The sequence below is a fragment of the Lathamus discolor genome, chromosome 5 (genome assembly GCF_037157495.1).
Source record: "Lathamus discolor isolate bLatDis1 chromosome 5, bLatDis1.hap1, whole genome shotgun sequence".
NCBI classification, from domain to species: Eukaryota; Metazoa; Chordata; class Aves; order Psittaciformes; family Psittacidae; genus Lathamus; species Lathamus discolor.
The window spans coordinates 114,166,088-114,185,271 of NC_088888.1; the positions used below are offsets into that span (position 1 = coordinate 114,166,088).

At 41.4% G+C, this 19,184-nt stretch overlaps 1 protein-coding gene across 9 annotated transcripts in view; it reads left to right on the forward strand.

The window, feature by feature from the left end:
- Positions 1 to 19,184, forward strand: part of EHBP1 (EH domain binding protein 1) — a 229,754-nt gene that overhangs the window by 52,192 nt on the left and 158,378 nt on the right. For all 9 annotated transcript variants that reach the window (XM_065682216.1, XM_065682213.1, XM_065682214.1 and 6 more), the window contains one exon: positions 6,186 to 6,239. In XM_065682216.1, the coding sequence (XP_065538288.1) occupies positions 6,186 to 6,239 (54 nt within the window). The remainder of the gene's footprint in view (positions 1 to 6,185; positions 6,240 to 19,184) is intronic.

The following is a 19,184-nucleotide window of genomic DNA, read 5'->3' on the forward strand; positions in this document are numbered from 1 at the left end:
ACGCTACAAAATTAAATGTTCACTGTTAGTGTGGGGGCTAATTGTAAACAATATATTTAAAAAAGGAAAAAAGTCAATCCTTTCTAGCCCAGAGGCTCCTCAGGGAAGTGTGAGCTGTTGAGCGTGGTGTGGTGATGTACAGGGACAGCTTTGCCACTCTGCCCGGAGCTGCCTGATTTCCGGAAGCTCAACAAAAGCTGATCAGAGCTGTATATGATTTTCTAGACTAATCAGACCTCTGTAAACAACACTGAAAGCAACAGGAATTGGGTCAAATTTTGAGTCTTCTGCAGCTTCAAACAACCAAATACAAAAGCTGAGGACAGATGCTGGAGTACCCAGAGCATCTGCTATAGGTCACTGACAGAGGAAGATCACAGACCCTGTCATCATTTGATCTGATTCAATATGACAGCCCTTAAGTAGTTATTCCCCAAGAAGAAAGACTGAAGATTAAGGCTGGTATGAAGTGATCTAATTGAAAGGCAAGCTTCAAAAGCCAGGAAAGCTTAGGGAGGAGGCATGTGGAAGGAAAGGAGGAAGGGGCTAACAAGTCTGAAGATCTTCCCCACTCTCTGGCTGCTAATGAGGAGATGGGACAGTGCCTTGTTTGCTGAGATGCCTTTCATTCCTGTTACAAGACATACACAAGTAACTCTGAAGATAACCTAAGCTACTGGAGAAGGCTTACCTGTCTTCAGTCTTCTGAAAACACCTTATACACTGCAGATAGAATCTAGTGCTTGACAAAGCTCTTTGTGGAATGGGATGATGACGGACTGATCAGCAGAGAACAGAAAAAGTTAACAGATGTATTCTTTGTTGGTTTTCCCTTTGCTGAGCCCAGAAGTGCTGTCTGTTTTCAGGCATGTGGATAGGGTCACAGGAAGAAGCTGATGGATGGGATTGCAGAGAAAAGTTTGTAGGACTGAGCTTGTTGAGGGCTCTAGCATATCTCTAGAGAAGCAGCTACCACAGTCGCTAGGGCAGTGTGAGACTGGCTCAGCTTCCACTGTCAGACCAAAGTGCTCCACTGATCCTGAGAGTTGGAGAAATTATTATCTAGGGGTCTCACTGTAGAACTATAAGATGATGGCCTGTGCTTTGCACAGTTCCCTGCTGTTTATTGGTTTCTCACTTGAATGTTACTTTTGAACACCAAGATATTTTACCAGAACAAAAGAAAAGAAAAAGCAGGATGGAGACAGGGAAAGAAGGCTTTAAAACTTACTTAGAAATACTGAAAAGGAGTGTTATACTGAGAGACAAATGCTTATAGAAAGAGGAACAGGAAAGTGGGGCCCATCTCTTAATATTAAGAATGATTCTTTTTACACAATAAAATGAGGAGGAACAACAAATTCTTCAGTCCATTTGTCCAAATACAGTTTCCAACTCAAGGTAAAACCATAATGACTATTGGACAGATTGTAGTATTTCTGCATCTGTGGTATGTTGGTAAAGAAAATGAGTGTTACCAGGAAAAAATGGGTCTTGCCAAATCCCTTTTGTGTTACAGCAAGGTATTAGACAAAATACTTAGAAAAATACTGGAGGCAGTTTGTTCCTTGAGCTTTTAAGGTAATCTTCATTATCATTTGCTTTCAGGAAGGACGATAAGAACGAGGTCTGTTTATAACTCTTCTCTTTAGGTGTTTCCAGCAGTGCATTTTCAGTGTTTACTTGTATCTAATTGCAGGTGTGGTGAATGAAGTTTTAGTTGCTGTGTTATCAGGGAGGGCTTTCGTACAGTGAAAGTTTCAAAGGCTGCTCTAACCTTAACTCCTAGGGTTGTCATTCTTTGCAATGGCATTTTTTTTCTCTAAAGAGTAGTCAGGTGTATTCAGTTCATCTCACAACTTTTATGGGAAATGAATGGAGGATATGGGTTAGCCAGTGAGGGAAGTATATGTTGTTGTGGGGTTTTTTTAGCGGTATTCACCCTGTTCAAATACAAAATAGATGAAGATTAGCCACACTTAGAGAAACATCACTTTTTATGGAGACCACCCGTGGAAATGTTAGCTAAAGGGTGAAATGGTGGTTGCAACAGAAACTGTGTTGTAACTATAATCATATAATACCTGTTAATGCTGACTGCATAATACAGTTATAAGCTGGCTAGAAATAGGACTGTGCATGCTGCTCCCTGGGCTTCCATTAAAAGCGTTTTAGTGAGAAGAGTGAAACCACTTACATGTCTGTTGCAAGGAAATGATGAGGCTTATATGCATAAGCTTATTTGGGCTTTTCTGTTTCTAGATGCATTTGAAGACTAACAAGAAATGTGGCTTTAAAAAGAATAGTGATCTGGATTTGTTTTTAAATATGAAATATCTTATATATGCAAAGTATAAAGTGTCCATATCTTAGCATATTCCTTGCCCTTTGAACTCATGGTAAGGCTGTTCATTAGGGAAATCCTTGAAGATTTGAATTTTTATCTGTTACCCCAGGTGGTTGGCAGGGAGTCTGGGGGCAATACACTGGCGTTTATTTTTCAGCAGTGTTCAAAACTTGTTTTCAAGTGCATGCTAAGTTTGTTGAATATTAAGAAGTATTTTCATTATACAGTATTAATTTCATAGAATCAACTAGGTTGAATAAGACCTTTAAGATCATGAAGTCCAACCATTACCTCAGGACTGCTAAGCCTACCACTAAACCATGTCACTGAGGGCCTCATCCACATGGGTTTTGAACCATTGCTTCCAGGAACGATGATTCTACCACTTCCCTGGGCAGCCTATTCCAATGCCTGACCACCCTCTCTGTGAAGAAATTGTTCTAATATCCAGTCTAAACCTCCCCTGGCACAACTTGAGGCTGTTACCTCTTGTCCTCTTGCTTGTTGCTTGGGAGAAGACATCAGCCACCTCCTGGCTCTGTCCTCTGCCAGGCAGTTGTAGAGAGCAGTAAGGTCCCCCCTGAACCTTCTCTTCTCAAGACTAAACAACCCCAGGTCCCTCAGATGTTCCTCATCACACTTGTGCTCCAGACCCTTCACCAGCTCCGTTGCCCTTCTCTGGCCCTGCTCCAGCACCTCAATGTTTCTGCTGTAGTGAGGGGCCCAGAACTGAACACAGGATTTGAGCTGCAGCCTCACCAGTGCCCCGTACAGGGGAACAATCACTGCCCTGGCCCTACTGCCACACTATTGCTGATACAGGCCAGGATGGCGCTGGCCTTCTCGGCAGCCTGGGCACAAGCTGGCTCATGTTCAGCTCTGTCACTCAGCACCCCCAGGTCCTTTTCCATGAGCAGCTTTTCAGCCACTCTTCCCCAAGCCTGGAGTGGTGCATGGGGTTGTTGTGGCCCAAGGCAGGACCCGGCACTTTGCCTTGTTCAACCTCATACCATTGGCCATAGCACATCAATCAGCCTGTCCAGTTCCCTCTGCAGAGAGCGGAATTTGCTCTATCAGATTGTCAGAAATACTCAGCAGAGCACCTGATTCTGTGGCCTTTAGAGGTGTGAATCAATTTTGTTGCCATTGACAGAGGAGCTTTGTTTTTCTTTATGGATTATTGCATTGCATAAATGAAACAGCAATTGATTTATTTGTTATGTGGGATAAAATACTGGGCCCTGACTTTGCAGTTTGATGTCAACCTGCAAGCTTGCTTCAGGCTTTTGGTAGAGTTATGAAAAAAACTGAGCGGGGTGAAATATGTAAGAGTTTAGTTGCTTAGTATGGAGTGATTTATTAAAATACAAAGTGATTAATGATTCTATTAAATCTCATGTCATTTTATGCTGTATCAAAGGAAGCAATTAAACAAAAAGGTAATTGCCCCAGGTTAACTCTTCAAAGTGATAAGAATTTAATAGCTGGAGTATATCTTTGGAATTTATACAGGATGCAGGAAACCAGCAGGTATCATGCATGCTATTTACGTAATACAGAACTCCAGAAACCTGATTATTGTGATCAATACATAATAACTTGATATTAGAAGTGCATTAGTTGGAACATGGAGATAGTCAGTCAGTGTAATTTCATGTGTATCTACTTGCCCATCTGTCCTTATGGCTAATGGTACAATAGGCCAAAAGTCAAAACACAGTGCTGCACCAGCTACTAAGAAGGAGAAAAAATGACTGCTACTGCTACACCCAGGACAGGTTCTTACACTCATGTAAAGTATTCAAATTATTCTGTTTGTTTTTTTTTTTTTTAATCTAGAAAGGTTTATATATCAAACCGCATCAGTTTTGACAAGTTTTTAGAAGTATATTGTATTTTTTCATTGAAACATTCTGTTGTTGGAGTAATGCATTTTAAAACGTGTATTGCATATGACGCTTGTGGTTGTAGCTATTAAATATTTTAGGTAATGATGGTACCAGCAGTATGATGTGGTGCTGAATTTCTTCAGCCCAGTGGGACTCCTCCTGCAAGGAGAGCCAGTGTTTTACAAGGGGTCTGCAAAGCAGTGAACCCACTTTGCAGGACTTTGTAGGAAGGACTGCAATGGAGGGGAGAGGATGATATCATAGAATCATAGAATGGTTTGGGTTGGAAGAGACCTTAAAGCTCATCCAGTTCCAGACCCCTACCATGGGCAGGGACACCTTTCAATAGACCAGGTTGCTCCAAGCCCTGTCCAACCTGGCCCTGAACACTGCCAGTGATGGGGCAGCCACAGCTTCTCTGGGCAGTCTGTGCCAGGGCCTCACCACCCTCACAGGGAAGAACTTCCTAAGTCTAATCTAAATCAGCTCTCTATTATCCTCTTAGAAATGTTACAGTAGTTCATTTAAATGTGAGGTTTATTTAAGAGCATGTTTTCCAAGTTTTTTGTGTGCTGGAAAAATATGAAAATTACTATTTTCACTGGTAGTTCATGCTGTAAGCTTGTTACAAAATTTTTATTTTGTGCATTTGAGGAGAACTAGTTAGAAGAACCATTTGTAGTACAGTGATACACTGACTTTACTCACTGTGTGTGTGACTTCAAGGAAAACTAAATGCGGTAACAATGGTTAAAGCAAAGGCTAAGGTAGTGTGTGTTGAAAAGATTGAATGTGAGGCTTGTAGCAGTCTGGAAAGAAAGGAAAGATGGTACAAATGGAGATAAAGTAGAAGTAAAATATCTGATCCATTTTGTTAATTTACAACAGCAAAATGGGATTGTTTCAGTGCTTGGTGTGGTATCGTGAGCAGGCTCCGAATAATAGCAAGAAAACTGCAGGTGCTGAGGGGTGTTATATTATAATGATGGTAAATGCTGATTATGGGGAAGTGGCATTTATGTGCATATGTATAGCATGCCAAGCATCAGAGGCAAAGGAGTAATTGAGTGGTTTCCTATAACTAGAAATAATGGGATAAAATTGAGGTATGGCAAAATTAGGCTTCGTGTCTGAAGAAAGCCCAAAGCCACATTCTCTTAGTGTGAGAAGCTGTTTTGCAAGAGGAGTAGAAGTTATTTTATAACAGTTGCTCAGAACTAGGATTGGATGATAAATTGATGTATTTTTTTAAGTGAGATCCTTGATACAGGCATGAAAGAAATGACTTAATGTCTCCACTGTTACCTTAATTTCAGACAATACAGACCACACCACCAGATTGAAAGCTCATTAAATTGGAAACAAATGCCAGATATATGAACCTCATTGTTATTTATCTTCCTGTTGGTAAAAAAGCTCCTCATGTGTGATACAACAGAGATGTTGTAAAGGATGATAGGTATTTAAGAAATCTGCAGTCAAATGAGGTGCTATGCTGAAGCTTTGACTTTTGGATCTCTGCTTGTGCTGATGACGCCTGGGCATGTGGAGGTGGGGGTTATGCTGTGGTTGGTGTATGCCTTCTTATACCAGCAAGATGTAGATTTGTTGTGGTTTTTGGGAGGTGGGACTTAAGTATTTGAGAGATTCATGTTTGGGGATTCTTTTTCTTGCTCTTGGGTGAAAAGAAACAATCACAAACCTTTATCAGAGTCAGCCTTGTGTTTGTATCTGGAGGAGTCTTATTAAATCCTCACTGGCAGTTTTACCACAGTTTGCTTGTCATCTTATTGACATCCATTGAAGCCTACATCCTAGCTAAAATAATTCCCTCTGTCATCTTCAGTGGGCAAAAATACTTTTATGAGTATATGAAAGTCTTGGCTGAGTTGCAATTTCTTGCACCCTGGATTGCTTTTAGACTTAAGTTCTCTGATTTGTTTTTCTAGGATCCCCATGCTGAAGAATTTGAAGACAAAGAATGGACGTTTGTCATAGAGAATGTAAGCTGGAATGTTGTTATGTTTTATGGGTTTTTATATGTGTAAGACTTAATAATTTAAAAGATTAAAGGGTGTCCAAATGCTGACAAAAGCTTGAGTAAAATTTGAGCTGCTGAACCACAGTAAAGCCTTGCTCTATAGTAATAAAGGCTTATTAAAATACCTGTTGTTATGTTACGATAAAAATACAGGAGAGGGGAGTACTATACTGCACTGCTTGAATTCCTTCCCTGTAAGCATCAGTCTTCCTTGCATTATTTTGCTATGAGCAATGGAGTAAACAAGTTAGAGCTGGGTTATGACTCATTGTTTTATGGGTTATGACACATTATTTTTCTAAGAACACGAGAGTGAGCAAGTCCGAGCTGAGTTATGACATCTGTACATCCCAAAGAGCAGTGAACCCTTCCCGGTTTTGAACGCCACTCTTTAGTGTAAAGCACCGTTTCATCACCTCCATTTTATAGGTGAGGAAATTGAGGCAGGGTGGAGAGGTGGGACCAGCTGTGGTTGCCTAAGCAAAGAGCAAGAGAATCGTGATGTGCCCCCTGCTCCGTGAGATCCCGGTCTCTCTGGGTGGGAGCAGTCTTGTGCACCCAGTGAAAACCCAACAGTTCAGTCCTGTGAATCTCTGACTCCTCTGAGTCAGGAGCTCCCAGAACTTCCCGGAGAGCTGAGCTCCTGAAGGCTGTACAAACAACATGCTTTGCCAAACAGCAGGGCTTAACGTTGCACAGAGCAAGTGCTTCATGGAGTACTTTTTTCCTTTCCCATCTCTGCCTTCGCTGCAGCCTCTGCTCTAAGGCTGCCTGGGCTGTAAAATGTGGGAGCTGCTTTACGTGAGTTTCCTTGCAGAGGAAACTTCTTATGGGGTACATTTTAAAGAACTATGGTATCAAGACTGTGTGTTTCTTTCATTAATATAGTGCCATTAATGGGCTGTTTCTTGGTAACATGATTTAATTTTAATTTGTGCTGATTTAAAAAAAAAAGAAATATTGCTCTTTTACTGAGTTGCAGTAGTACCACACAGCAATGAAGGATGGGCAAGCAATGGAATTTGCATGGGTTTTGTTTGTTTGTTTTTCCTAAAATGACTGCTTTTTCTTTCTTGCCAGTATCAGAAGTGATTTGGATGTCCAAAGCTAAGGTTTATTCTGATTGTCAGTGACAGAACATTTTAAAGGGCTGAAAGCAAAGTGCTTAATTTATACTTTTGTTTTTAAATGTCAAGTTTCTATTTTCATTTATGAGACTTTATGAACACAAAACACAGCTTAGTTACTGCTTCCTGGAGTTCCTTTTCTTTCTCACTTAGTTTATTTTAGTCAGGGAAGTCTCCATCACCAATTGTCACTGTAAAAGTAACTCTGGATAAAACAATGTCAGTATATTTCTCAGCCAACTCCTGTGGGTATAATTGGATTTCCTGTGACGCTGCAGCAGATTTCTTTCAGAAGTTTATAGCGGGCATGTAGAGTTAATGTCCTGCTTCGTAACTCACTGCTTGATTTCACTTATGATTGTATGGTATATAGACGGGGCAGTAGTAAATCTGCTGCATGCTGTTCTTGCTCTCTGCCTCAAATCTAAATGTTGCAGTAATGCTTGCAGGGCTGGGAGATTGTTCCAGTCGCCATGCCCCAAAACACGGCCTCTCCAAAGCAGATGGAGATGGTTCCAGTATGTATCATGGAATCATAGAATGGTTTGGGTTGAAAGGGACCTTAAAGCTCATCCAGTTCCAACTCCCTGCCACCGGTGGGGACACCTTCCGATAGACCAGGTTGCTCCAAGCCCTGTCCAACCTGGCCTTGAACACTGCTGGGAACGGGGCAGCCACAGTTTCTCTGGGCACACCGTGCCAGTGCCTCACCACCCTCACAGTAAACAATTTCTTCCTAATGTCAAATCTAAATCTCCTCTCTGACAGTTTAAAGCCATTCTCCCTTGTCCTGTTACTGCTTGCCCTTGTAAAAAGTCTGTCTCCAGGTTTCTTGTAGGCCCCTTTTAGGTACTGGAAGACTCCTTCTTACAAGGTGTCCCTGAAGCCTTCTCTTCTCCAGGGTGAACAAGCCCAGCTTTCTCAGCCTGTCTCCATAGGAGAGGTGCTCCAGCCCTCATCATCTTCCTGGCCTCCTCTGTATCAGTGATGGTGTAATCTTTTGTTATGTGCAGACTTACTCTTTACAGCCTCAGTTATGTCATTAGTTATTACCGAAAGAACTGCCAAATAGTCATTGGTAGGCAGATGTTTGTTCTTGCATTAGAAGATATATAAATATTATCGTAAGAATCACCGCAAAAATTGAGAGCTAAAGCAACTCTATAAACATCTCCTTTCAATTCCTTCTGTTTTTCTTTTCCTAAAATGAAACACGACCGAAAGCTGTAGATAATCCCAGAAATACCTGGTCTGCAAATACACTTGAAGAGCTGGAGAAACTCTTTTCAAGAGTAACAGCACCACTTAGTGGTGGATGAAAATATGTCCGTCTGTTCCAGCGAGTGGCTCATTTCACAGCTCAGAACAGCCCCTTGTTAAAAATGTGGGAGCCGGGGAGGCAGGAGGTTGAGGCCCTCCCTCCCTAAATTGTACACATTTACCCATTTCAGGCTTAAGATATGAATTTCCTGCTTTTAAATGAACGTATTTGTCACTAAACCTGACACAGGTGGCATTGAACCTGACACTGCGGCAGTCACCTTTGGGGAAGTGTGGGGGCATTTATGGTCCCTTGGAGGCTTTTCCTTTTTGTCCAGGTATGTTTTCTGCCCTCAGAGGCTGCCAGGTTTCCCTTCCTCCTTGACAAGCAACACTCAGAATGGAAAATACTAGAGCCTGAAAAGCTTATGGACATTCTTTCATTATGAAGTAATCCAAGTTCTGCTAAAAACATTTATTTTGAGGATTTTTTTATTACTGTTAAAGAATAGTCCCTAAAATAATTTTGTAAGGCTTTGGTATGGCTGAGCAAAGATCTGAGGTGAGATCTCTTTTAGCTGAAGTTTGATGCCTCAGCTGGGAGATGCTACCAAATTCAAAACAAGATTATTCTGGACTTTGAAAGGAATTTTTAAGTAGTGCTGAGGTGATTTGTGCAAGATAAACATGCTATAAATGAAAATGAAGGAAGGTACTTTGGTTTCTTTGGTTATGTTTCTTCTTGATTTGGTTTGGGGTTTTGTGTGTTGTGGTTTTTTTAATCCTGCAAATACATGCACTTTGTGATCCATCACCTTGGTTATTATAGTATTTATTTCCTTTTATAACTGTATTTTTAATGTCTTAGTCACCCTGTATTCTAGTAAGGGAATCTTTGTCATCTACTGTATTTCTAATCCATCCATAATTTTATCATAGCGCAGTTTCTTATTTAAATGTTGATATTCATTTTCTATCAGTCTTTTCCATGTCTTTACCTTGTTGAGAGCTGCATTCTCTGGATATTTACTGTTAAGTTTTTTGTCTCTAATTTCATCTCTGTTTAGCCACATGTATTTGATTATCTGTTTCTTCTTCATGGTGCACTTCTTGGAGCTGTCTTGTTTTTTCTGCTCTTCTGAATAATAATATCAAATGTTCAGGTTTGCTGTTGCAAGTTGGAGAGCAAGAAATTGATAACTAAGAATAAGACTTACCTGTGGAGAGGTAATAGGTTTTCAAAGTCTTAGATTGGCATTAGTTTATTTTGCCTATTCAGTTCAGAGAACAAGGACCATTTGCCTTCCATTTAAAAATATAAGCCACTTCCTCTAGTAAGTGATTTTTCTCTCTCATTGCTCCTATGGGTAATTTGGGTATATGCTGTTTTGTTCCTTTCAATTGTCGGAGTTCCAACTTCCAGTGTTAATTTTTTTCAGTATTAGCTTCTGATTTCTCATATGATTTAGAATCACAGAATGGTTTGGATTGGAAAGGAACTTAAGATCATCCAGTTCCAACCCGCTGCCACGGGCAGGAACACCTTCCACAAGACCAGGTTGCTCCAAGCTCTGTCCAGCCTGGCCTTGAACACTGCCAGGGATGGGGCAGCCACAGCTTCTCTGGGCAACCTATGCCAGTGCCTTAGCACCCTCACAGGGAAGAACTTCTTCCTTACATCTAACCTAGGTCTCTCCCCTGTTTAAAATTGAACCCATTACTCCTTGTTTGCTTTCTTGGGGTTTCTGATGTACCAGTGCTTAACAAAAAACACACAGCAAGAGACTATAGGTACATGGGAAAACTCTCACAGACAGCCTTCAGTGTGGTTTCCGTGCTCTCCTATTTATGTAAAAGAACAGTTCGTGTTTCTAAATTCAACTTCGTTTTTAGCAGTAAAATAGTTTACGTAAAGTGGCCTCTGCTGGTGCAATTGTTAAGCATCCCTTCAGAGGTGCCAGGAGGAGGGCAGCTGATGACTTTTAGTCAACATGAAATGAAGACTGCATCTCTTCTAAGAAGAGCTCTTCTGACCTGAAGTTTAGGCTGTGTTTCTTGATCCCTGAAGATTGTCTAGCTATTGGAAGACGAAGGGGGCAGACAGGAAGAGTAAAAGTTTCAATTGGTCCAAATACATTGAAGCTTTCACTGTGTCTGTGTACAAGAATTTTATCTAAAATAGGTAGCTGAAGTGATGGAAAAATATCATTTTGTTTCCTAGCATGCTCAAAGCAGGAAAAAGCACATAATAGAATCATAGAATCATAGAATAGTTAGGGTTGGAAAGGACCTCAAGATCATCTAGTTGCAACCCCCCTGTCATAGGCAGGGACACCTCACACTAAACCATCCCACCCAAGGCTTCATCCAACCTGGCCTTGAACACTGCCAGGGATGGAGCACTCACAGCCTCCCTGGGCAACCCATTCCAGTGCTTCACCACCCTAACAGTAAAGAACTTCCTCCTTATATCCAATCTAAACTTCCCCTGTTTAAGTTTTAACCCGTTACCCCTTGTCCTGTCACTACAGTCCCTGACGAAGAGTCCCTCCCCAGCATCCCTATAGGCCCCCTTCAGGTACTGGAAGGCTGCTCTGAGGTCTCCACGCAGCCTTCTCTTCTCCAGGCTGAACAGCCCCAACGTCCTCAGCCTATCTTCATACGGGAGGTGCTCCAGTCCCCTGATCATCCTCGTGGCCTTCTCTGGGCTTGTTCCAGCAGTTCCATGTCCTTTTTATGTTGAGGACACCAGAACTGCACACAATGCTCCAGGTGAGGTCTCACAAGAGCAGAGTAGAGGGGCAGGATCACTTCCTTCGACCTGTTGGTCACACTCCTTTTGATGCAGCCCAGGATACGGTTGGCTTTCTGGGCTGCGAGCGCACACTGCCGGCTCATGTTCATTTTCTCATCGACCAGCACCCCCAAGTCCTTCTCTGCAGGGCTGCTCTGAATCTCTTCTTTGCCCAACCTGTAGCTGTGCCTGGGATTGCTCCGACCCAGGTGTAGGACCTTGCACTTGTCATGGTTGAACTTCATAAGGTTGGCATCAGCCCACCTCACAAGCGTGTCAAGGTCCCTCTGGATGGCATCCCTTCCCTCCAGCGTATTAACCAAACTACACAGCTTGGTGTCATCGGCAAACTTGCTGAGGGCGCACTCAATCCCACTGTCCATGTCAGCGACAAAGATGTTAAACAAGACCGGTCCCAACACCGATCTCTGAGGGACACCACTCGTTACCGGTGTCCAGCCAGACATCGAGCCATTGGCCACAACTCTTTGTGTGCGGCCGTCCAGCCAGTTCTTTATCCACCGAGTGGTCCATCCATCAAATTGATATCTCTCCAATTTAGAGAGAAGGATGTTGTGTGGGACAGTGTCAAACGCTTTGCACGAGTCCAGGTAGATGACATCAACTGCTTTACCCTTATCCATCAATTCTGTAGCCCCATCATAGAAGGCCACCAAATTGGTCAGGCAGGATTTCCCCTTAGTGAAGCCATGCTGGCTGTCACCAAGCACCTTGTTGTTTTTCATGTGCCTTAGCATGCCATCCATGAGAATGTGCTCCAAGAAATTTACCAGACACAGAGGTGACACTGACTGGTCTGTGATTCCCCGGGTCTTCCATTTTCCCCTTCTTGAAAATGGGGGTTACATTTCCCTTTTTCCAGTCGTCGGGAACTTCACCTGACTGCCATGATTTTTCAAATACGATGGCCAGTGGCTCAGCAACTTCATTCGCCAGCTCCTTCAGGACCCGCGGATGGATTCCATCAGGTCCCACGGACTTGTGCGCGTTCAGATTTTTAAGATGGTCTCGAACCAGATCCTCTCCTACAGTGGGCCCAAGGTCTTCATTCTCACAGTCCCTGCGTCTGCCTTCTAAGACCTGGATGGTGCAGTCACAGCCTTTGCCAGTGAAGACCGAGGCGAAGAAGTCATTCAGAACCTCAGCCTTCCCCAAATCCTGTGTAGCCAGTTCTCCTGAAAGCTTCCTCAGGGGGCCTATTTTGTCCCTACTCTGTTTTTTGTTTGCTGCGTACCTGTAGAATCCCTTCCTGTTATCCTTCACATCCCTGGCTAGGTTTAATTCTAACTGGGCCTTAGCCTTCCTAACCTGGTCCCTAGCTTCCCGCGCAACATCCCTGTACTCTACCCAGGCCGCCTGTCCTTGCTTTCACTTTTTATAAGCCTCTTTTTTCCTTTTAATTTTCCTCAGCAGCTCCTTATCCATCCAAGGAGGTCTCCTGGCCCTTCTGCCGCACTTCCTTCTAGTTGGGATGCAGCACTCCTGAGCTTGTAGCAGGTGATCCTTGAATATCAACCAAATAGCATCCATTGAGTACAAGCAATCGCATTTGCCTGTGTGGCAGTTTTGTAGACAGCTACCTCCTATGTTCTTATATGAAATTGAAAAATTTGTAGGGTGTTTTCAGAGGGTAAAAGACTTGGTCTGTGAAACTTTTCCAGCTTTTTGTAGAAGATGTTTTTTGAACCCAGACTAATAGCTAATAAATGGCATACTGATGTATTCCAGGGCTCATACTAGGATTCTCTCTCTTCCCTCCTGTCCCTTGTGTTTCATTTTAGTTTATAGGTTATTCACAGGGCCCAGGATTATGGTGAGTGAACCCTTTCCTGTGGCATCTATGTAATCAGAGTATAGGCAATCATTGCTGTACCTCTGATACTGACCAGATCTCTTCTTGCGTCGTGGTCTTTGATAACGGAAGACAGCAGAAAAAGACATGCCAAACCAACTGTTTTGGCAGATGAACAGAGTAAAATGCTCCACTTCTTTTTGAAGCTTTGCTCATAGATTGATCTGGGCTGGGGCTGGAGGCAGCTTCGCCTGACCTGTCCTGTGGCTTCAAGGCAGCATCATTCCAAGCAAACACTTGATTAAGTGTTTATAAAACATTTTAGGATGGGGTCCCTGCCGTGTTTCAGGAAGCTTGTTCCTGTGCTCCATTTAGACTGGATATTACAAAAAAGTTCTTTACCTAAAAGGTGGTCAAGCATTGGAGCAGGCTTCCTAGGAAAGTGGTGGAATCACTGTCCCTGAGAGTGTTCAAGAACCATGTAGATGAGGCCCTCAGTCACGTGGTTTAGTGGTGGACTTGGCAGTTCTGGGGTAATGGTTGGACTTGATGATCATAAAGGTCTTTTCCGTTCTAGTTGATTCTCTGATTCCATGATTGTCCTTGGTGTTGGGAATTGTTCTGGCCTAGATCTCTGTTGGTACAGTTTCGGGCTGTTATTTCTTGTCTTACCAATTTCAACTTTGGAGAACAGAATCTGATTTCTGTGTGGCTGGAGGCTTGTTCCTTTTTACTCGCCTGTGACTAATCAACCACAATAATATGATAGTGGTTATACATGGGATTTCATTTCCCTTGATTGCATCACCAGATCATTAGCATTCTCTTTCTAAGGACACATTTGTGTGAGAGAGTGTTCAGCATCCTCCTCTGCTCATGCTGCCCATTGCTTTCAGGGACTAGCAGCACCCATCTTTGCCTACACATCATCACCTGCATGGTGAAGCATTGCCTTGAATTTCCAGCCTGTTCTTGGGCTGAGATCTTGGAAACGGAGCTCACTTCTGCTTCTATCCTTTCTAGAGAGTCTTCTGCAATGTTTTGATGACCGTTTTAGACCACTGTTTTCTAATAGTGCCTTTTTGAGTATTAAGGTAATGAATGGTGAAGAAAACCATGACAACCTTTAAAGTTTGACAGTGATTTATAATATTTCAGATGTACATCCTTCTGTGAGATACATCCATTGCTTACAGTCATTTGGGGTTTTTATTCCTTAACCAGTAAGGGCAGTGGTTTCTTCAGGAAAATATGTCCAACAAAGCTGCTGAAATGAGAAGGAAGAAGTTCAGAGGTTGCTGTTTGTGCTAGTCTACAGCAAGCCATTACGAAGAATAACAAGTTTAAGCTCAAAAATAAGATCTGTCTTTTCCTTCTGTCTGTTGCTTCTGTGTAACTTCAGGAACCCAAAAAGAGTTCTGAAGTGGCCTCTGCTCAAATGGGAGCAAATCTTCAAAATGAAAGAAACAGTAGAAAAGGTTACAGAACATCTGACATAATCTAATTTAATTTTATTAGTACAAGTGCATTGTTTTGTGGTTGGTTCCTGCCTGTGTTCCTCCTCTTCCCCCCAGAATTTGGTGTTATGATGTCTTATTTTGAATGCCCTGGAGCACATTATATCACTTACAGAGATTATTTCTTTATTCTAAAATGCCCATCTGTTCTTAGGCATGACAACACAAAGGTGAGAAATAATGTGGAAGTAATGGGAAAGTGAGGGAAAGTGTGTTGGGGACACAGAAATGAATGTTTCTACTCTTAAGGGTGACCAATTTTAAACGCAATAAAATAAAATGAGCTATTAGCAAGAAGTTAAATTTTTATCAGATACAGCTCTGAATATGTTGTTTTCCAAATGAAGCTTTTCAACAAATAGCTCATTTGAAGTTGAACTGTCATTAGCCCAGAATTTTGGTAAGATCAGACGCTTACACTGGGCATTTTAAATCTCTTTTATTACAGCACTGCTGTGACATTAACTTCACAAGAGTAAGTTTTGCTTTCTATCAGAGTAAAAGGCCACGTCTACATGTCAAATCTTGCCACCTGTTTCTGGAAATAAAGGTTGGGAGGCAAATGCCAGTGTAGCATAGTGAATTGAAATTCTGAGTGCTGTCAGTGCTGTTTGCAGAAAGAACCTGGGGAAAAAGACTGGCATACGGAATAATATGGTTCCCTATTTGCTCATCAGTTGTTATACCAGAATTTATTACAAAATCTTGGCTATCTCTTCTAGTACATCTATGTAGCATGTGGGAGCTTAAGTTTAAATTGGCTATTTGCTTTATTTAAGAAAAAGTAATAAAAAAAAAAGCTCTTTAATTTGTTTTTTTCTGTTTTTCTGCTTGAAATAAATTTTTGCTTGAAATATGAACCAGCCAGGTTAGCCTTCAGCTGAATTAAATGTCTGCATTTAATACATTCAGAATAGGAAGCTCATAGTTCAGACATGCTTTCCTGGTCCTTTAATTCCCCTGTCATATTCTGCCGTATGTGATTATGTGAACTGTGACTGTCTGTCTGTGTAAATTAGGCTGGGTATTCTGGTCTAGATATAGCTAGGAATTAAATGCTGCTTTCTCAGCCGTCTCACTCTTGCTCTGCTTTAAATGTAATAGAGAATCAGAAAACTTGTTTTAGTTTTTGCTTACATTAAATATTTAGCACTTTGTTCTAGTTGAAAAATCTCTGAGATTAGGTTTTTAGAGCAAAACTTGTGGAAATTGTTGTCTTGATTGGCTTCTCTGGCTCCGAAGGAACCAGGGTAGGAAATGTTTCTAGGAGGCCTGATCCGGTGTTTTTCTCAGTAACACGCTGATGTTTCCTGTGCACACCACAGTGTTGTCTCTGTACAATTCTAATTTAAAGTAAAATGTGATCAGAGGCAGAGTCACAGCTCCAGTAAGGAGCAGGAGAGAGGACTGTGCGCAGTGCAAATCTCCTGAGTGGGAGAGGGTCTGTCCACACCAACCCTACAAGTGTCACTTAGTTAAACACCCCTCTAGACTAAGCACCTTCTCTGAAAATTACAGTAGATGATGGAAGTGGACTGCACATCAGAGTTGTGCTGGAGAAATTTTACATCACATGTTGTAGGACAAGTAAATTGCCACCTCTTCTAAGGGCCAGTGTTACATGCACAAGATTTGAAAGACTTGAGGGTGTGTTAGGGGTGTTTTCCATCGGCATGGCACAGCACACAGAGTTGCACCAGTGATCCTGGCTTGAGGTACACATCATGAGGGCAAGTGCTGCGTAAGCTTTTCTGAGCAACTCTGTTAACTCATTTCTATTTTGTCTGCAGTTACCCCTATATCCTCAAGCAAAGCCTGCTAGTTCAGATGGTGTTCACTCATGGAGTAGTGCTGTCTGCAGCAGAGATCTTATGCCCGACGATAAAAAGACTCTGCCCAGATCACCTGAAATTAAGGCCTCCGCTAATCCTTTTTATCATTAATATGTAATAATGTATTAAACCAGAGTTGTGAGATGACAAAAATCTTATCTAAAAGAGAATTTTAGATGAATTGTTGAAAGAACTTTTAATATCTAATTAACTTTTTACACTTTTAATACCTTATGTATCTTGAATCAGTGGAGTATGAAATGTGAGTCCATCCAGCTCTACTGTGGGGTTTTCAAAAGTAGTCATGAAGATTTTCTTTTGTCATTTGATCTTCATTTCCCAAATGAAATGCAGTGCCCAAAATAATGTTGTTTCTAATGCTGTGTTAATAACTGCACTAAGTGGATCTGTATCAAATACAGTTTGGCAGATGATATGGCAGCTTTGAAAACTGTATTACAGCATTTCAGTTTAAAATTTCCTGAATTAAAGGAGACATCTTATTTTCTTATATTTATGCTACAATTACACCAAAGGGTCTTGCAAATATAAAATGGAGACAGGAGGTTGCTGGGCACTGGGCAGAACAACCTGGGTATTAGGCTCTAGCTTTATAAGCTCACTAAGTGTGGTACACCGTAGCATTTACAATGGAGCGAGTTTGATGACATGTAATTTATATGGTTATTATTGATTCACAGTAGTAAAGTACAACTGTTTTCTAAATTGCTAGAACCATTTTGCTTAGGTTTATGAGGGGAGGTTATTTCCTGCTAGAAGAATGTGTCTCCCATAGATGTGTACTGTGCAAGACAGCTGATCAGAGTTGCTATCAGTGATATTCCTTGCCAGCTGGAGGGAGGAAGCTGATAAACAAGGCAGACAGCTTTGGAAACAAACCTCTAATAGTACATTAGGCATGTTTAAAACCAGCAGTATGTTTCAGCCACTCTTAGCATATGTTTATTCATAGAAAATCAGCAGTAAAATATACTTGCCAGCACAGACAAGAGACAGAGTCTGCATGAGGTCTTTCTCTTTCAGACATCAAATACAGAAGCGTGTCTTGGTAATTGTTTTACAGTGGGGTTCTAATCATACTCTACGCATAAGCTGAGCCAAGCAACTTGCCTTTTAATAGAAAAGTATTTGCTTTTAAGCCTGTTCAGCTTGCCACTTTGTTTTCTGGTTTTATGTGTCTGAGTGTGTTTTTACATTTACATACAGTCATGGATATGTTTGCTCTCCATGCAGTTCAGAATATCATTATCTAAAATGTCACTGTCTGGGGCGACATTATGATGGATAAATCTCATTTTTGATCTGGGAGTTGTACAGTGTTAAAACAGCATATGTTGCAGCCATGTAGCAAAAAACACTCAGTGTAGAAAATGGAGAAAATGGCAATGCATTGATTGAAAACTATTTTTGACATAAGTCACCTTCAAAGGCAGATAATCTGGGAGTACGATTGAATATGTTGTTTGATTTGAGATAATACCTTGCAATTGCATGGTCCCAGGGTATGGAAATATGTGTCAAAAAAGAATTAAAATATCCATTATTGTGTAAAATGTAGCTCTGCATAAGTAACTGGATAGGATGGTACAAGCAAGCAGTTGTAATTTGACTCGGAGCATATGATTTAAAAATAGTGGCCACAAGCAGAACAGTAGCCAGCTGACAGAAAAATAAAGAGTTCTGGCTTCCTGAAAACCTCTGTTATTAGGAAAACCATCTGGCAGTGTAATAGCACCAAGTGTTATTGCCTTCAGCCTCTTATCTCTGCTTGTTAGCTGTCTTATTAGAGTTTAATATAATAGAAATTAATTGACCTCCATAACTTAATTGATGCCATTTCATTCAGGTGTTTTCCCTCACAGCATATCCTTTATTCTGAATTGATACTACACTGTCATACTGGGCTTTTTTTCCTATGAAGTTTCTCCATTCTCATTGTTTTGCATTGCCCATATCTGGGCTAAGTTGCTTCTTTAATCTTGACAGGCAGCATAAACGAACATTTCCTAGATTAATTTAGGTGTGATGGCAACCTGGGACTAGAGTGGAACGATTGTGTGAATAAAAATGCGTTGAATAAATTGCCATAAAGTGACATCTTGTAGCTGTTCAGTATTTTCTGTGGTTCTATGTGCTAGCATAAATATAAGATTAAACCGGATTTCTGCCAAATTTGTGACCCATACAGAGTTGCAACCCTGAGCTCAAAGATTGCTGTTCTGAGCACAGTGATCTATACTTAAGCCATGTTTCTTGTATTTTCTTATGGCCTGAAAAGTAGAATGTAATGATGCATCAAACATGATGAATGTAAAGCCTGAAGGTTATACAGTTGTGTAGTATGTTGTGCTGTTAAATCGTAATATTTCTGCTTCTAGTGTGTTTTCTGGAGACCATAACTGAGAACAAACTGGACTGGCCTTGCTGGAAGTATGGCAGGTTAGCAGAATGACAGGCTGAGCATGATGGACACCAGGCTCTATAAGCTTGTTTTAATAGAATCATAGAATCACAGAATAGTTCGGGTTGGAAAGGACCTCAAG